The sequence below is a fragment of the Varanus komodoensis genome, unplaced genomic scaffold, assembly GCF_004798865.1.
Source record: "Varanus komodoensis strain SLA01 unplaced genomic scaffold, ASM479886v1 scaffold5, whole genome shotgun sequence".
Taxonomy (NCBI): Eukaryota; Metazoa; Chordata; class Lepidosauria; order Squamata; family Varanidae; genus Varanus; species Varanus komodoensis.
The window spans coordinates 18153203-18167145 of NW_025336087.1; the positions used below are offsets into that span (position 1 = coordinate 18153203).

Here is a 13943-nt window from a genome sequence, read left to right on the forward strand (position 1 = left end):
TTGTGTGAGAAATACTTAACACAAGGCACATCGCCATCTTGCATTTTCTCCTTCCCAAAATGGATTCTAAAAAGTAGGTAGAAAGACTTTAACATCAGACTAGACACATAACAGTTCTAGAACTTTGGAAGCATGGGGAAAAGATGGATTTGTAATCCTTTGTAAGATTCTTGATATAGTTATCCCATTACTTATAAAAATGGATCTAGACATTTACGGATGGCTGAAGCAATGTTTGATTTCATAGCATGTAACTAGAGCCACCATATTATATAATGGGTTAACAAAATCTCTATTCTTGACAGTTTTAGAGTTTTGTTGTATACAGTCTTCTGTTTCTGGTTATTTGCTGGTTATAGTCAATGAAAGTAATTTTGAAAGCCATGTTTGAGACAGACTTTGTACGTTATGTTGCTACTGCCATCACATGCAACAGAACAACATCTCGGTAATCCCACCTATTTTTTAAAAAAAGTTTTTCTAACTTACTGCTACGTTTTTTATACACTTCGTAGTTAGACCTTACTTTTGGTAAATGTTTAAATCTAAAACTGCTTTAACTGTTGTGACCAAATAGAGGTGTTTATTAAGAGGAATTACTTTCAGAGTCTTGTAGAAGTATTCAGTCCCCCTCCCACTGCTTCATTTTTCCATATTTTGTTGTATTACAGCCTGGAATTGAAATGGATTTCATTGGCATTGTTACCACTTGATGTCTACAAGATACTCAGCTCTGTGAAGTTGCAAAATATTTTTTATTGTGGCCCAAAAGTTAATAGAACAAAAGTGGAAATAGAGTATTCACCTCCATGTCAATATTTAGTAGAAACATCTGTGGCAAAAATTACAACTGCAGGTTTGTTTAGGGAAATATTTATCAACTTTGTGTACCTGGATTCTGCAGTTTTTGCCCGTTTTTCCTGGCAAAACTGTTCCATCTCTATCAAGTTGTATGGGAACCATTGGTGAAAAGCAAGTTTCAAGTCCTGCCACAGATTTTCATCTGGATTAAGGTGTGGGCTTTGTCTGGGCCACTGTAAGACATTGAGATTCTTCTTTTGGGGGCCACTCCAGTGTTACTTTGTATTTTGGATCATTGTTCTTCCAGAAGATGAACTTCTTACCCCAGTCCCAAATTCCCACAACGTGATGCTGCCACCAGCATGCTTAGGGATGGTGTTCTCATTTAATGAGCATTGTTGGATTTGCTTCACATAGTGTGTTGGAGCAAGGGCCAACATTTCAATTTTGTTCTCACCAGACCAAAAAACTTTTTCCCTCAATTTTGTCCAGTTTCCCACATGCTTTTTTTTTTGTAAACTGCACACTGTAAAGAGATTTTGATATGGGTTTGTAAAGCTTTGTGGAGCATCTGAGTGATAGTTGTCCCATGGATGGTTTCTCTCATTTCGCTATAGTTTTGTACACTCCTTCAGAGTTCCCACTGGCCTCTTGGTTGCTTGTTGGCCACTTAGTTTTGGTGGACAGCCTTCTGTAAGCAAAATCATGTTGAGCCAGATTCTTTCCATTTTATAATAATGGATTTAATGGTCCTCTGGGTAATGGTCGTAGTTTGTCTTTTTTGTTTTAACAGCATAATCTGTTTGCATCAGATTATGCAAAGCCTTGTTTGCATCAGCTTTATCCTGGAGTTGTTTGGATAACTCCTCGGTCTTCACGATGCTGTTTGGTTAAATGTGCCATCCAATAAACTCTGAAGCCTTCCAGAAACAGGTGTATTTAATCTGAGATCATGTAGCACTGGAATTGCGCAGAGCTGGACTTCGTTCAGCTACTTGCATTATTTGAATTTTAGAGGCAGTAAATTGCACAGTAGCTTATTTGGACATTATCGTAGCAAAGGGGATACATACTTATGCAACCAACAAGTACCAGTTTGTTTTTGTTTCCTTAACTTTTGTACCACAATCAAGACTTCAGAAACTTTGCAGAGTTGAGTACCTAATATACATCAAGTGATAACAGTGCCGATTAAATTAATTTAATTTTGAGTTTTTAGAACAACTCCATGGGGAAAAATCAAAGGAGGATGAATACTTTTGCAAGAAACTGTACAGAAAGTAAACTGTCTTTCTTCAAATGACAGGGTGAGATTGCTAAAAGATTCTTAAATGTGCTTGGTTACCATTCCTAATATGCAAACTTTTTCTATTATTAAATAACTTCTCTGAAGCTTTTCTTTTAGACCAGATTTGTCTATCTGAATCAATTCCTCATGAACAAGTGTAGGGGCTTGCAGAACTTCTTTTGATTTTTAGGATGATTCAGTTATTTGAGGGAATGCTTGCTGATGTTTCTTCTTGTCAGACATGAAATAGGAAACTAAAATGTATTACATACCTTGGTTTGCTCATAAAGTTATGTTTGGTGTATTAAATTTAAAAGTGCAGTCATTTTTCTACATTTGTGGGAATTAAGGGTTAAAAACCTGCTCAAAAGTGGGAAAACTGAAAATATCTTGAGTGCCACCCTACAAACTTGACTCTTAATACTGTTGGCCATGTGTGTATTGGTTCACTTCTCTTGCCCCCCCCACCCCTGTGTGTCTTCAACTCCACAGATGCAGCTGCAGCATCAGCTTCATGAATTTGCCTTTTTTTCTTGATATATCATATATCAGTGTATAAGATGACCCCCAGTTTTTGTTTTGCTGATTTTGGTTTCAAGGGTTATCTTATATGCTGATATATACAGTAATAACATATGGAACAAACAACCAAGTATGTTTCAGAGAAGTGAGTGTGTGTGTGTGTGTGTGTGTGTGTGTGTGTGTATTTCCTAGTCTACATTTGTCATCGGCAATTTCTTCAGTAGGCTGCAAAACTTTAAAAAAAAATTAATTATTGATAGTAAACTAGCAAATCAAATCTTCAAGATTAAATCCACAACATTTGAGGATTGACTGTAGTTTTCTCAGACAGTTGCACATTTATTGAGATTAGTTTAAATATGTTCCTTTTAATGTTAATTTATGAACAAACCAACCTTTAAATAATGCATTTTGTTTGCAGCAAAGTAACTGTGCAGCTGTACAAATCACAGCTGCATTTGAACAGCTGTAAAGCTGCTACAAATTAATTAATGTGCATTTTTCAATTTTCCTCATGTTTCTATTTTTTCTGATCATGCCAGGAAAACCTTGTTTTTGCCTTTCACATGGCTTCAAAATTTCTAAAGGCTTTACATGTCAAGGAATTCACAGTGGGTTTTCATAGCAGCTAACAGGACACTGCGGTTAAGTACCATCATAGGATTATTCAGTAATGGAAGTGACTGCTTTTTTAAAAAATCCTCTATGTTTTGCTCTGGAGAAATAATTTGGTGCTGTGATTCATACTGCATGGTGAAAAATCTAAGATCAATTACTAGGTTCAAAAACAAATTAACTTGCTTTTCTTCCTGCATGAATGAAGTTAGGAAGTGGAGGAAAAAGCTTTATCCTGCTGGATCCTAGCAGTGTTGGGGATCACCTTCCATCCCTTCCTGTCTTTCCCTGTATGAGAAGACAGGCATTGCAGAGAACTAAGTTTTGAACAGGATTATAGCTCAGCGCCTTCATCTATCATGCCTTTCCCCCACTTCATTGAGAAATTGTGGAACTTGAGTGGAAAGGCCCATTGTGCCTGATACTGGTACAAACATAGGGAGAAGCCATTTGATACTGGCGTTTGCTGTGCTACTTCTGATGTGTCCAGGAAGTTTTCAGCATATTAATGAGTTAAAAATAATAAAATAGGAGTCATGATCAACCTGATTAACCCTTCTAATGGTCTTTAAATTTCCTATCACTTTGTGGCACTCCGGTTTGAATCTTTCAAAAAGGAAAGTTAAAATCCACTTATGTTGAAGTAGCGAAATGCAGTAAGCTCTGCTTATTTTCATATGGTGAAATAATTTTGCTACCAGACTAGTGATTATGTTGGCTACCACATGAAACCAATTCATCTAAGTGTTTAATACAAATAATGCAAATATTTAATGGGCTTGAATTACAGAACTAATTCAGAAAGCTGCTTAGTATAACTAAAGCTCAAAATAAATTCCTCTTTTCTTTTGTCGTTAATTTAAATTAAAGAGTACTTTTTACTTCTACTGTTTGTTATATGTCTGAACACTGAGTGAGCATTTAGTCTTTCTGTTGACTTTGACAAAACATTGCAGTTTTACATGCCATTTAAACTGTAACTGGAAATACTACATTAATAAAGGAACCAAAAGTCTGTGGAGCTCTTGAGTATAAATCTGTTAGTATATGTTCAGGATCTAGTTTAGTGTATTGGATATTGTGTCTTGAACCCATATTGCTCACGCTGCAGTCAAGATTTGAAGTCCTGCATTATAGCAGAACATCTTTGTTTCTTATAGCCAGTTGAGGACCGCAGGAGAGTCCGAGCCATTCTACCATACACTAAAGTGCCAGAAACAGATGAAATAAGGTATAGTTTGTAAGAACTGTACATAATGCATGTGATGATATGGGTGCAGCAGTGACTTATGTTTGTGTTTGATGACTCATTTGTTAAACTTACACTAGAGTGATGGAATGGTGAGCTGTATTTTCTGATTTAAAATGGCTGAGAACTGGTTTAGTTTAATGGTTTTAATAGCGTATTTCAAGTATAAAATAAGTTCTGGGATCTAGCACATTTCTAAAAATATGAAATAACAAGAGACTCTTCATTTTTTATGCACTGAATCAGGATGTGATTATTTGAACTAGGTAGAAATGACTGACAGGAACAGTTGCACTCAATTTGCCATTTGAAATACGTATCTTATAGAAGTGCCAAATAGCCTACTTTAGTTCGTTAGCATTTTATTTGCTTTGACTTCATCTAGGACAATCAGTTGTTTGGGTAAATAAGTAGACAGAAGATCTCTCCATCACAGAAAACCTTCTCATTCCCCTCATTCACTTTCTCCAATTGTTTCTAGGAAATATAGCTTTGCCTCAGTAGGAGGAAAGAACTTTCAATAGTTTCTCCTGAGTTGTTGAACAGGTAGCATTTAAAGCAGGGGAACACAACATGCAGGCCACATACTCCCCTCCAATAGTATAACTGATCTTCCCTGGCATGGAGAAGTTCAGTTTTTGACTAATGGAACCCCCACTCCCTAGTGATCCTGCTACACTTTGCTCATTTCCTGCCACTAACAACTAGTGAGGAAAGAACAAACTGCACTGGGTTCACCAGCAAGAGGAGTGGGGAGATTGGTTTAGCAACAAGGAAAGAACAGCATGTATCAGGACCACTAGGAAGTGTGAGTGTTCTGCGTGTTCTTATTTATTTATTTAGAATATTTATATGCCCTCCTTCCACAGAGCCTCAGGAAGACTGAGTGTTCTTGTGGTTCCTGACCTTTGAGCCAGCATTAGATGCAGCCATTGGGACCCAAAAGCTTATGCACGCCTAAGTAGGAATCCAACCTTTGTTCAGATTTAATTCAAGCTCAATGAAGAAAAATTTTCTGAACTGGTTGCATTTGATTCCCTGTTTAAGACTATATGGTTCTACAGTTTATCAACCATTTATTATGGGGATTTATGTCTTCTTTCTGTATATAAGGCCTTCCAAGGTAGCTTGCATGTAATGTTAAAATATTTTAAAATAAAGCATTAATTAATAACAAACTATATCAAATCATTAGGACTTCTTGCAGGGCAGATGACTCTTAGAGTTTTTTTTTAATGCATTTGATTCCCTGGGTAATAACTATGTGAGTGTAACATAACTTGCCAGAACTTTGGTTTAATTGGAATCTGTTTCATAATTTTAAAATTGCCTACAGCTTCCTTAAAGGAGACATGTTTATTGTCCATAATGAATTAGAAGATGGATGGATGTGGGTTACAAATCTGCGTACAGATGAACAAGGCCTTATAGTAGAAGACCTAGTAGAAGAAGTGGTAAGTTACATTATAAACTCAAAGAACTTTAAACAGAAGAATCATAAAAAATGTAAGTTTCAACATTTCAGAATATAACTGATTTTCCAATTTTCATTAGTCTTCAAATGCAGGTACATTTTTTTCTACGGTTCAAGCCATGGATTAGTTCAGAAGTTAATGCAAAATTGTTCATTCACACATGCTCCGTTTGCACATTCTGCTTGATAAATTAGCTCCAGCTATGTGTCCAGATGAGTAAATTTGTCTTACAAGCTAGTAATTAATTCTGGTTACAAGGCAAGTAATTTTGTGGTTCTCATGTTAACAACAAACTGTAGTTTGATGTTCCAGGAAATTACTAAGCAGACCACACAAGGGGAGAAAGTGTATGGGTACAGCACTCATTTCCATACTTCCACATTATGACTTGCTATTGTGTATGATCTGACCTTTGTATTGAGTCAGTGTAACCAAAACTCTACCATTATTACAGAGTAGACTTTTCATAATTTTATAAAGTAAATGTATGACCTTGCAGTCATGAATGGCAAACATTTTGAAAAATTGGCATGTTTTGTGTGTCCCATTGGTGGCTCTAAAACCCTTCAGCAGGGTTTATTAAAGTTAAAAAATATGTTGGTAAGGTACTTATTAGGGTCATTTGGGTACTATTAAAAAGTAGGTCTATATAAACAATACTTCTGGAGTTGAGTTGTTTTTTTAAATTTCTGGTAAGATTGGAGGCTGCCATGGAGGGCTAGTTTGGATCAGAGCTTATGTATGGGTGTTACAGTATATTTAACATTTTCAAAGAGAAGGATTTGCTCATAGTTTCACAACAAGGAAATATTGGCATAATAATCAACATTGAGTCTTCAGCATAAAGGCTTGGTATGTTGTTACTGGGCATACTGAAGCTAGACCATACCATTTTTCTAACTGGAGTAGTTTCGGAAGTCAAGAACAAGTCAGTTACATGGTTTGTTCTCAGTTATATGGTTTATTTTCTGTGGAAGATTTAAATATCAGTCTGTCTTAGGTTCTAGTGCTATGTACATTTCCCTGGCAGTACGCCCCGTCAAGCATAGTGGTAAAGCACATGTAGGATTCCAGTGTTAATTCAGAAATCTCAGATTATTCAAGTTCCAGAGTTATTTTAGATCTGCTTAATTCATTGCGTATGTTCACAGAATGCTTTATAGTTGGTTGCTTGTATTGCTGTCTTGTGTTTGTAATTTTTGTGGAATGTTTTCATTAGGGACGAGAAGAAGATCCACATGAAGGAAAAATGTAAGTTGTGTTTTTTAAAATATATGATACATTATTGTGTCTGAATAAATGTTTTTCTGGAAGTTCAAATCTTAATATGCTAAGGTAAAAAATTTCAAGGAAATAATGGATATTCTGTCCTAACATACATAACAAGTAAGATATTGTAAACTTGTGTCACAAAAGTCTACTGGTATTTTAGGGTAGAAAGAAGAGAATTGTTTCTAAGCCTTCTGAAGAAAATATACTAATGCAATAGGGACTGCTTAAGTCTTACCTGGATTGGTGTATTCATTACTAGTCACAGTAGTTTAAAATGGAGAAACTGAGAAAGTTGAGAAACTGAGGTGATTTAGAACTACTAGAATACAAATGCTTTAATATGCATGGGTTGCATCCATTTGGATAAAAGAAAAGTCATAGAGATGTGTCTTGTGATTTTAGAATAATAAACTTGGTGATATAGTAAGTTTCTGAAAGCAATTTCAGTTATTTTGATATGGGAAGAAATAACAGATGTGGACTTCCTTTTCATTCTGATGACACAGAAAAGAGTCACTAATTAATTGATACAGATAAGGGTTTCTTTAGAAAAAGTATATCATAAGAATGATCTGGATCGGAAGCATTTGTTTGTGTTAGACCTGTTTCTTTGTGTACTTTGAACTGTAAACTAGATACTTCAGTCATTCTTAGGGGATGTGTGTGATCATCTAAAGCAAGCTGGTATATTACAATACTTTCTAATTTATCCTGTTACTTAAGATGGTTTCATGGGAAGATCTCCAAACAAGAGGCCTACAGTTTGCTGATGACAGGTACTTCTGTAAATGAAATGAATAAAATACATTTTCTGTATTCTGCTTTTGCATTGAGAGCACTACTGCAGTTGCATTGAGTGTATTACTAGATTTGATTTTTTTTTTAAAAAGAAGAGTTGCTATTTATAGCACTTAAAATGATAAAAATTGTCCATGCGTTTTAGTACTAGTGGAGACGGTTTGCTATAAAAGTATGTTCTGTCAGCAAAGGTTTTGTTTCGTACTTAAAGTACTTCAAGATATACAAGGGCTACTTTTTAGTTTGGTTTAGATCATTTAGATTTAGCGTGGGTTCTTTTAGAAAGGATCCCTAAATCCTTGGCATCAATTAGCAGACAGAATGCCATGAGTATGACATGCTTTTTGTAGCTGACTGAATTTCTCAGTGTACCTGACAAATTCCAGATGAGGTGAATAAAGCTATCAGATTAACACTGGCAAAGTAAAATAAAGTGAGGAGTTAAGTGTTTTTCCTTTCCTTTCCTTTCTTTTCTTTTTTGTTATTAGTTGGTCAGGTGTCAAGTTTTCTGGTGAGACCTTCTGATAATACACCTGGAGATTACTCTCTCTACTTCCGAACCAGTGAAAATATACAGCGTTTTAAAATATGCCCAACACCAAACAACCAGTTTATGATGGGAGGCAGGTACTATAACAGGTATGCTGCAAACTATTAAGGCTTATTTACAAGTTGTGTTCTGTTACGTGTGCTGTTATTTCCGTTTGTTGTGTTGATATATATTGACTTTCCTTTGTAATACAAACACCAAATGGCATATGGTTCCTAAACATGAATTCAAGAGATGCACAGTTCAGTGTGTATGGAAACTATGTACATGTATTAAAATGAACAAGGATATATGTTTTTTCTGAGACTTGTAGGGGTAAGCTCTAAAATCTTAGTTTGACATAAGAACAATACACTAGAGGCAAAAAAGTCCCATGTTTCTTTAAAAACAAAATATTAAACTTTTCTTGTAGATATTATATATACCTTCTGGATATACAATTAACATTTAGTCTGAGGAAATTTAGGATAGCGAGTGTTTTACACTGATATGTGCTTGCCTTTAAATAAATCTTATTTTCAAGTTCTAAAGAACATGACCATAAAGACTGATGCATTTGACCAACTCTTCTCAGTAGTGATGAGTTTAGTTCCCTCTTCCAAAGGAGATGGCTATTGCCCTAAGCCACAGATGATGGAATTTGCCAAACCTGATCCAGGGAATTTATATCCAACCGAGAATTTCTCTCGCTTCCAGCTTGGCTTCTGAGTGGTTAGAGATCCTGCAGCTGGTGTGACTGAGAAAGTATCAAGTTCTCCTAGCTGAGAAGTTCATTGGACTGTCATAGGACTTCAAGTGGAAGATGGTATGAGGCTAAACAGTTGGATCCCTTTGCATATCCCACATACAAGCTACTTGAGTACCTTCTTCATTAAATCTGTCTGGCCTCCAGACATCCTCATTGAAAATCCAGCTAGCAGCAGTTTCAGCCTTTATAAAGGTAAACTATATTTTGCCCATTCTCTAGTTGTCTAGTGTATTAGGGTTATAACAGTAGAAGTCTCCCATTTGAAAACTTGGAATGTATGGAGCAGGATTCCAAAGTTGCGCTACATTATCCAATAAGAGAAAACCCATTTCCATGGGATTGGATTTGTGTAATTTGACTTAGCAAGATAAGTTTTTTTGGTTTTTTTTTTTTTTTTTTGCTTTGTTTGTTTTTAATCTTAACTAGAGTTGTCTTGAATTATGCTGGTTTTAGGTGTTTACTTAATAATGAATTCAAAGGTGGTTTTAGAGATCATTGAGGGCCTTAAATTCAAGCTTGACTTTTTCCTACCAGTGGTAGTGTTTTGATAGTTCAGACATTGAAACCAAAGTTGGCTTTTATTCAAAAATATATTATTTGAGTGGAAGGAACCTTCTGGTTATCAAGACACTCCCCTTTCACCAGCCTCCAGTGATTCTTCCCTCCTGATACAGCAGGCTATGCCCTTTGCCCTGACTCGCAGGGGTATAGAAAGTTGTACTGGAAGGAGGGATTAGGAAAGCCCCATGTCATTCATACAGTTTAACTCAGTCTTCTCTGCTTCCATTCCATTATTCCCCCCTTTCTATCCTTCCAGGCACTTTTTTTTAACTAACCAGTGCCTATCATTCTGGTAGGACAAAACTTACTTGTGTTTTAATTAATAACCTTTATTTGATTCTTGAAACTGCAGGAGGGGAGTAGAGATCTTTAGACAGTGGGAAGGACATCCATTTAACCATTCTGATCTATTCTCACTGATTATAGTTGCTGTAGGATTCTTGCAATGAAAATGGCATGTTGAAATATTTTAAACTTTCTAATATTAAACTAAAACTTAAACTAAGTCTCTTTCATTTCATTGAGTTTACTAACATTGGATATAACCCTGTGCATGCTGTTGCAGAAAAATATGATAGTGGCCTGTATGATTAGCTTGATTTAGATGGTCTTCTGGAAGTAACTAATTCAGACAGGCAAGTTACTGCTTGGAGTTCTAGCAGATTATGTCATCTCTCCTTGGAGGTTTGGATGGAGTAGAGGGAAGTAATGTTTACAATACAAGTGATTGTATTACAATGCAATCTTAAGATTTTTTGTGTACAATTGCCTAGAATTACAAGTGTTAAAAACACACTGATAAATATAAACCTAAAATCTAAATTTGATTTGGTAACGAAAAGCTGTTCCCAGTTTAGTGTGACAGAGGCATATAACAGTGGGCTCCCCACCATCTATGAAAGACAGAGATCATGTGACCAAAATCTGCCTGAGTACTGGTGATTCCAAACTCCTCTTCCTTTCCTATTCTTGTCCTTGTCTTTACTGTATTATCAAATGTTGCATTTCAAGCTAAGGTTTTCATCTCACCATGGCATACAATTTTTCAACATTTTCTTTTTGATTTTACTGATCTTGGCTCATCACCTCACGGTCTGATTCTGACTCCAGTCATTCCTTCACTTCTGTCCTGATTTTGGATTGTCCATGGCACTATCAAGAAAGTGAACTGGCCAAGTCTACAAAACACAAGCCACTTAAGCACATAAGAGTGATGAGGAGTAGTTGTCAGCAATCACATGTAACCAAGTCTTCTGGTGCATTTTCTACTGCTGATGGTGCTGTCACTGATAAAGAGATGATATCCTGGCACCAGTTTTAGTCTGTGGCTTTCCAAATACTACCTTGTAAGCCACAGATGCCATGAATGCTTGCTGGAGAGTAGCCTGGCTATGCCTCTGAACTCGCAGACTTTCTCCTCTACATTCTAAGGCCATAGTGTCCTGAGACTTACAACTTGCCCCCAGGAAAGAACATAACAATGGTTGGTGGAGCTTCATTGTTTCTAGAACTGAAGACTTCAAACAGAGGTGTACACTTTCCAAGCTCCTAGAGAGCTTGTTAATTGATGAAAATATATCACTTCACTGTCATTGTTATTCAGGATGATATTTTGTTTGCTTGATCCATATCAGCTGTTATAGTGATCAGAAGGTTGCACTGGTTGAGACACTGGAATATGATTTTTTTTTCTAGGAGAAACTTAACCATAGCACCTTCAAGGATGCACTGAGTTTTAGGGAGGAAAATGTTAATTATTAGATACTGGAGACTAGGGAGAAAAAAGGCATGCTTCCTTCAGATAAATAAGACAAGAAAACATTTCTAAACAGAAGAATCTGTCTGTTAAAACCAGAGGTGGTTTCCAGAATTTCTTTCAACTTTAAGAACTCCAAACAGTCTGGCTAGAAACTTTCTCTTCTTAATCTTCCAGACCCATAACATTTCAGCCTACCAAAGGAAGTGGTCAGCAGTTCTGACACTCTCAATCTGTCAGAGACTTCTCTGTTTTCTAACAACATGGGTTTTCACAGATCTCTTGGTAGTCAACAGGTTTTTTGCCTTCCTAAGAGTCCAGCTTGCTCAGTATAAACTCATCAAACTCATCTCTGTCAGTGGCAGTGTATCACAGATCTACTCAGTCTTCATTGTTTTGAATGAAGAGGAGATCGAAGAATAACCCTAACCTTGAAATACAAGCTTGTGGTATTCCATAGCTTTTGGATGGAAACTCCATGTGCAGCAGAAGAGGCACTCCATGTGGGATAGTGTTTCATCTTTTAGAGTCCTACTTGTCTACACAGGGAATGCTTCTGGTTTGTGTACCAGCAAATGGACTACCAGTGCAAGGTCTTGCAATTCAACAAGATCTTTGTCTGCTGGATATTCTCAGAGTTAATGATATCATTGTTGGCATATCTTCCTCTAAAGTCATTTTTCCATACCCAGACTACCTCGTGCTCAGGTATCCAACCTAGCAAAGGCTCATCTTGATATCAGCAAGCCTCTGCCTTGATTCATAGAACATGTTTCTGGTCCTTACCAGGCTTAGACTTTATGCCTCTGAGAGAAGCCTTGTGTAAACTACATAGGAAACTACTTTTAAAATTTAGGGAATTTGTGGTAAAATGTGAGAATCTACTATTCTGTTTGGGTTTTGGTTTGGTTTTAAATTTGAAGATCTCTGGACAGTGGCAAACTCTTGGGTGCTTTAGATCCCAATTATAATATTTTCATAGTACTTCATAGAAATCAGCAATTCTGCAAACAAAGGTAAATTCCTGTTCACTCTTTAGATCAGTTTTCATTTGACTCAGTACAACTTGTAGGACTCCTGTTTAATTTCATGCACAGTGAAACTATATTAAGTTTCTTTTCCAGAGGTTTTCTTAAATGTATCCAGACACATGCACAGTACCTCCATTGATGATTGAGATAATTAGATATTCCTAATGGCATCACCTCTTGAGTATTGTGTTCAATTCTGGGCCCCTCATTACAAGAGGGATATAGCAAGGTTGGAATTGGTGCAAAGGGCCACAAGGATGGTGGCTGGTTTGCAGAGTAAGCCAAATGAAGAGAGACTGAGGGAACTGGGTTTTTTCAGCCTTGACATGATGAGACTCAGAGAGGACCTGTTAGCAACATGTAGGTATGTGAGGAGGTGTCATATGAAGGGTTGTGACCTTTTTCCCCCTGCAGATGAGAACAGGACGCGTTCCAATGGAGCAGAGCTCAAGGAACCAAGATTCAAGGTGGATTCCAGGAAGTACTTCCTGATGGTTAGGACCCCTAGGATATGGAACGGGCTTCCATAGGAGGTGGTTGAAGCCCCATTGGTTAGGTGTTCAAGGATAGACTAGACATGCAAATGGTAGGCATGTCATGAGCAGAGCTGGCTGGAGCCAGGGATCAGACTAGATGACCTAGGAGACCCCTTCTGACTCACTCTGTTTCTATGTTTTTGTTACCTGGTAACTTTAATATAGTAGTGTTTCTCTGCCAGTAGGATCCTTTTGTGACTTCTTGCTGATTTGCTGTGAAAAACTAGCAATATATTTCTGAGCTACATTTCATAAAGTTAATGTCTGGCCAGGGGAGTAAAGAAAATGGCCTTTTAGTTCCAGTTCTTTTCCTGCCACCTTAGCACTTGTACCATGCAATTCAAATTCTCCACCTCAAAAAATGCACAGGAAATATATTCTGGAACTAGATATTATATTCAACTTTATATGAAGTGTTATAACACATAGCAATACGGTATAATTTATTTTATCAAGTAAAAATGATGTACAGCTGTGATCTATATTAAAAGTTATATGAAGAGGCATTTTGTTTTGTCTTTAAGATGGGGGAGATCTCCCTACCTCCCCAATTTGGCTACTATCTTCTATATTTGTGAAGACTGGGCTATGATTCTTGTGCTCTTTATTTGTCTACCTTAAAGTTCTTGTATGAAAATTTGATGGAAAGGTGTCTTCACCACTTTATTATTAAAAGTGTTTTTCAGTTCTTTAACAACCTGTTTCCATATTCCTCCTCATCTTACAATCCAGCGCACTCCT

At 36.7% G+C, this 13943-nt stretch overlaps 1 protein-coding gene across 1 annotated transcript in view; it reads left to right on the forward strand.

Annotated features, from left to right (window-relative positions):
- The window catches only part of RASA1 (RAS p21 protein activator 1), a 72301-nt gene that overhangs the window by 27395 nt on the left and 30963 nt on the right, over nt 1-13943 (forward strand). Inside the window, exons 4-8 of the mRNA XM_044445893.1 lie at nt 4387-4457; nt 5812-5929; nt 7170-7201; nt 7946-7998; nt 8509-8659. Of these exons, the coding sequence (XP_044301828.1) occupies nt 4387-4457; nt 5812-5929; nt 7170-7201; nt 7946-7998; nt 8509-8659 (425 nt within the window). The remainder of the gene's footprint in view (nt 1-4386; nt 4458-5811; nt 5930-7169; nt 7202-7945; nt 7999-8508; nt 8660-13943) is intronic.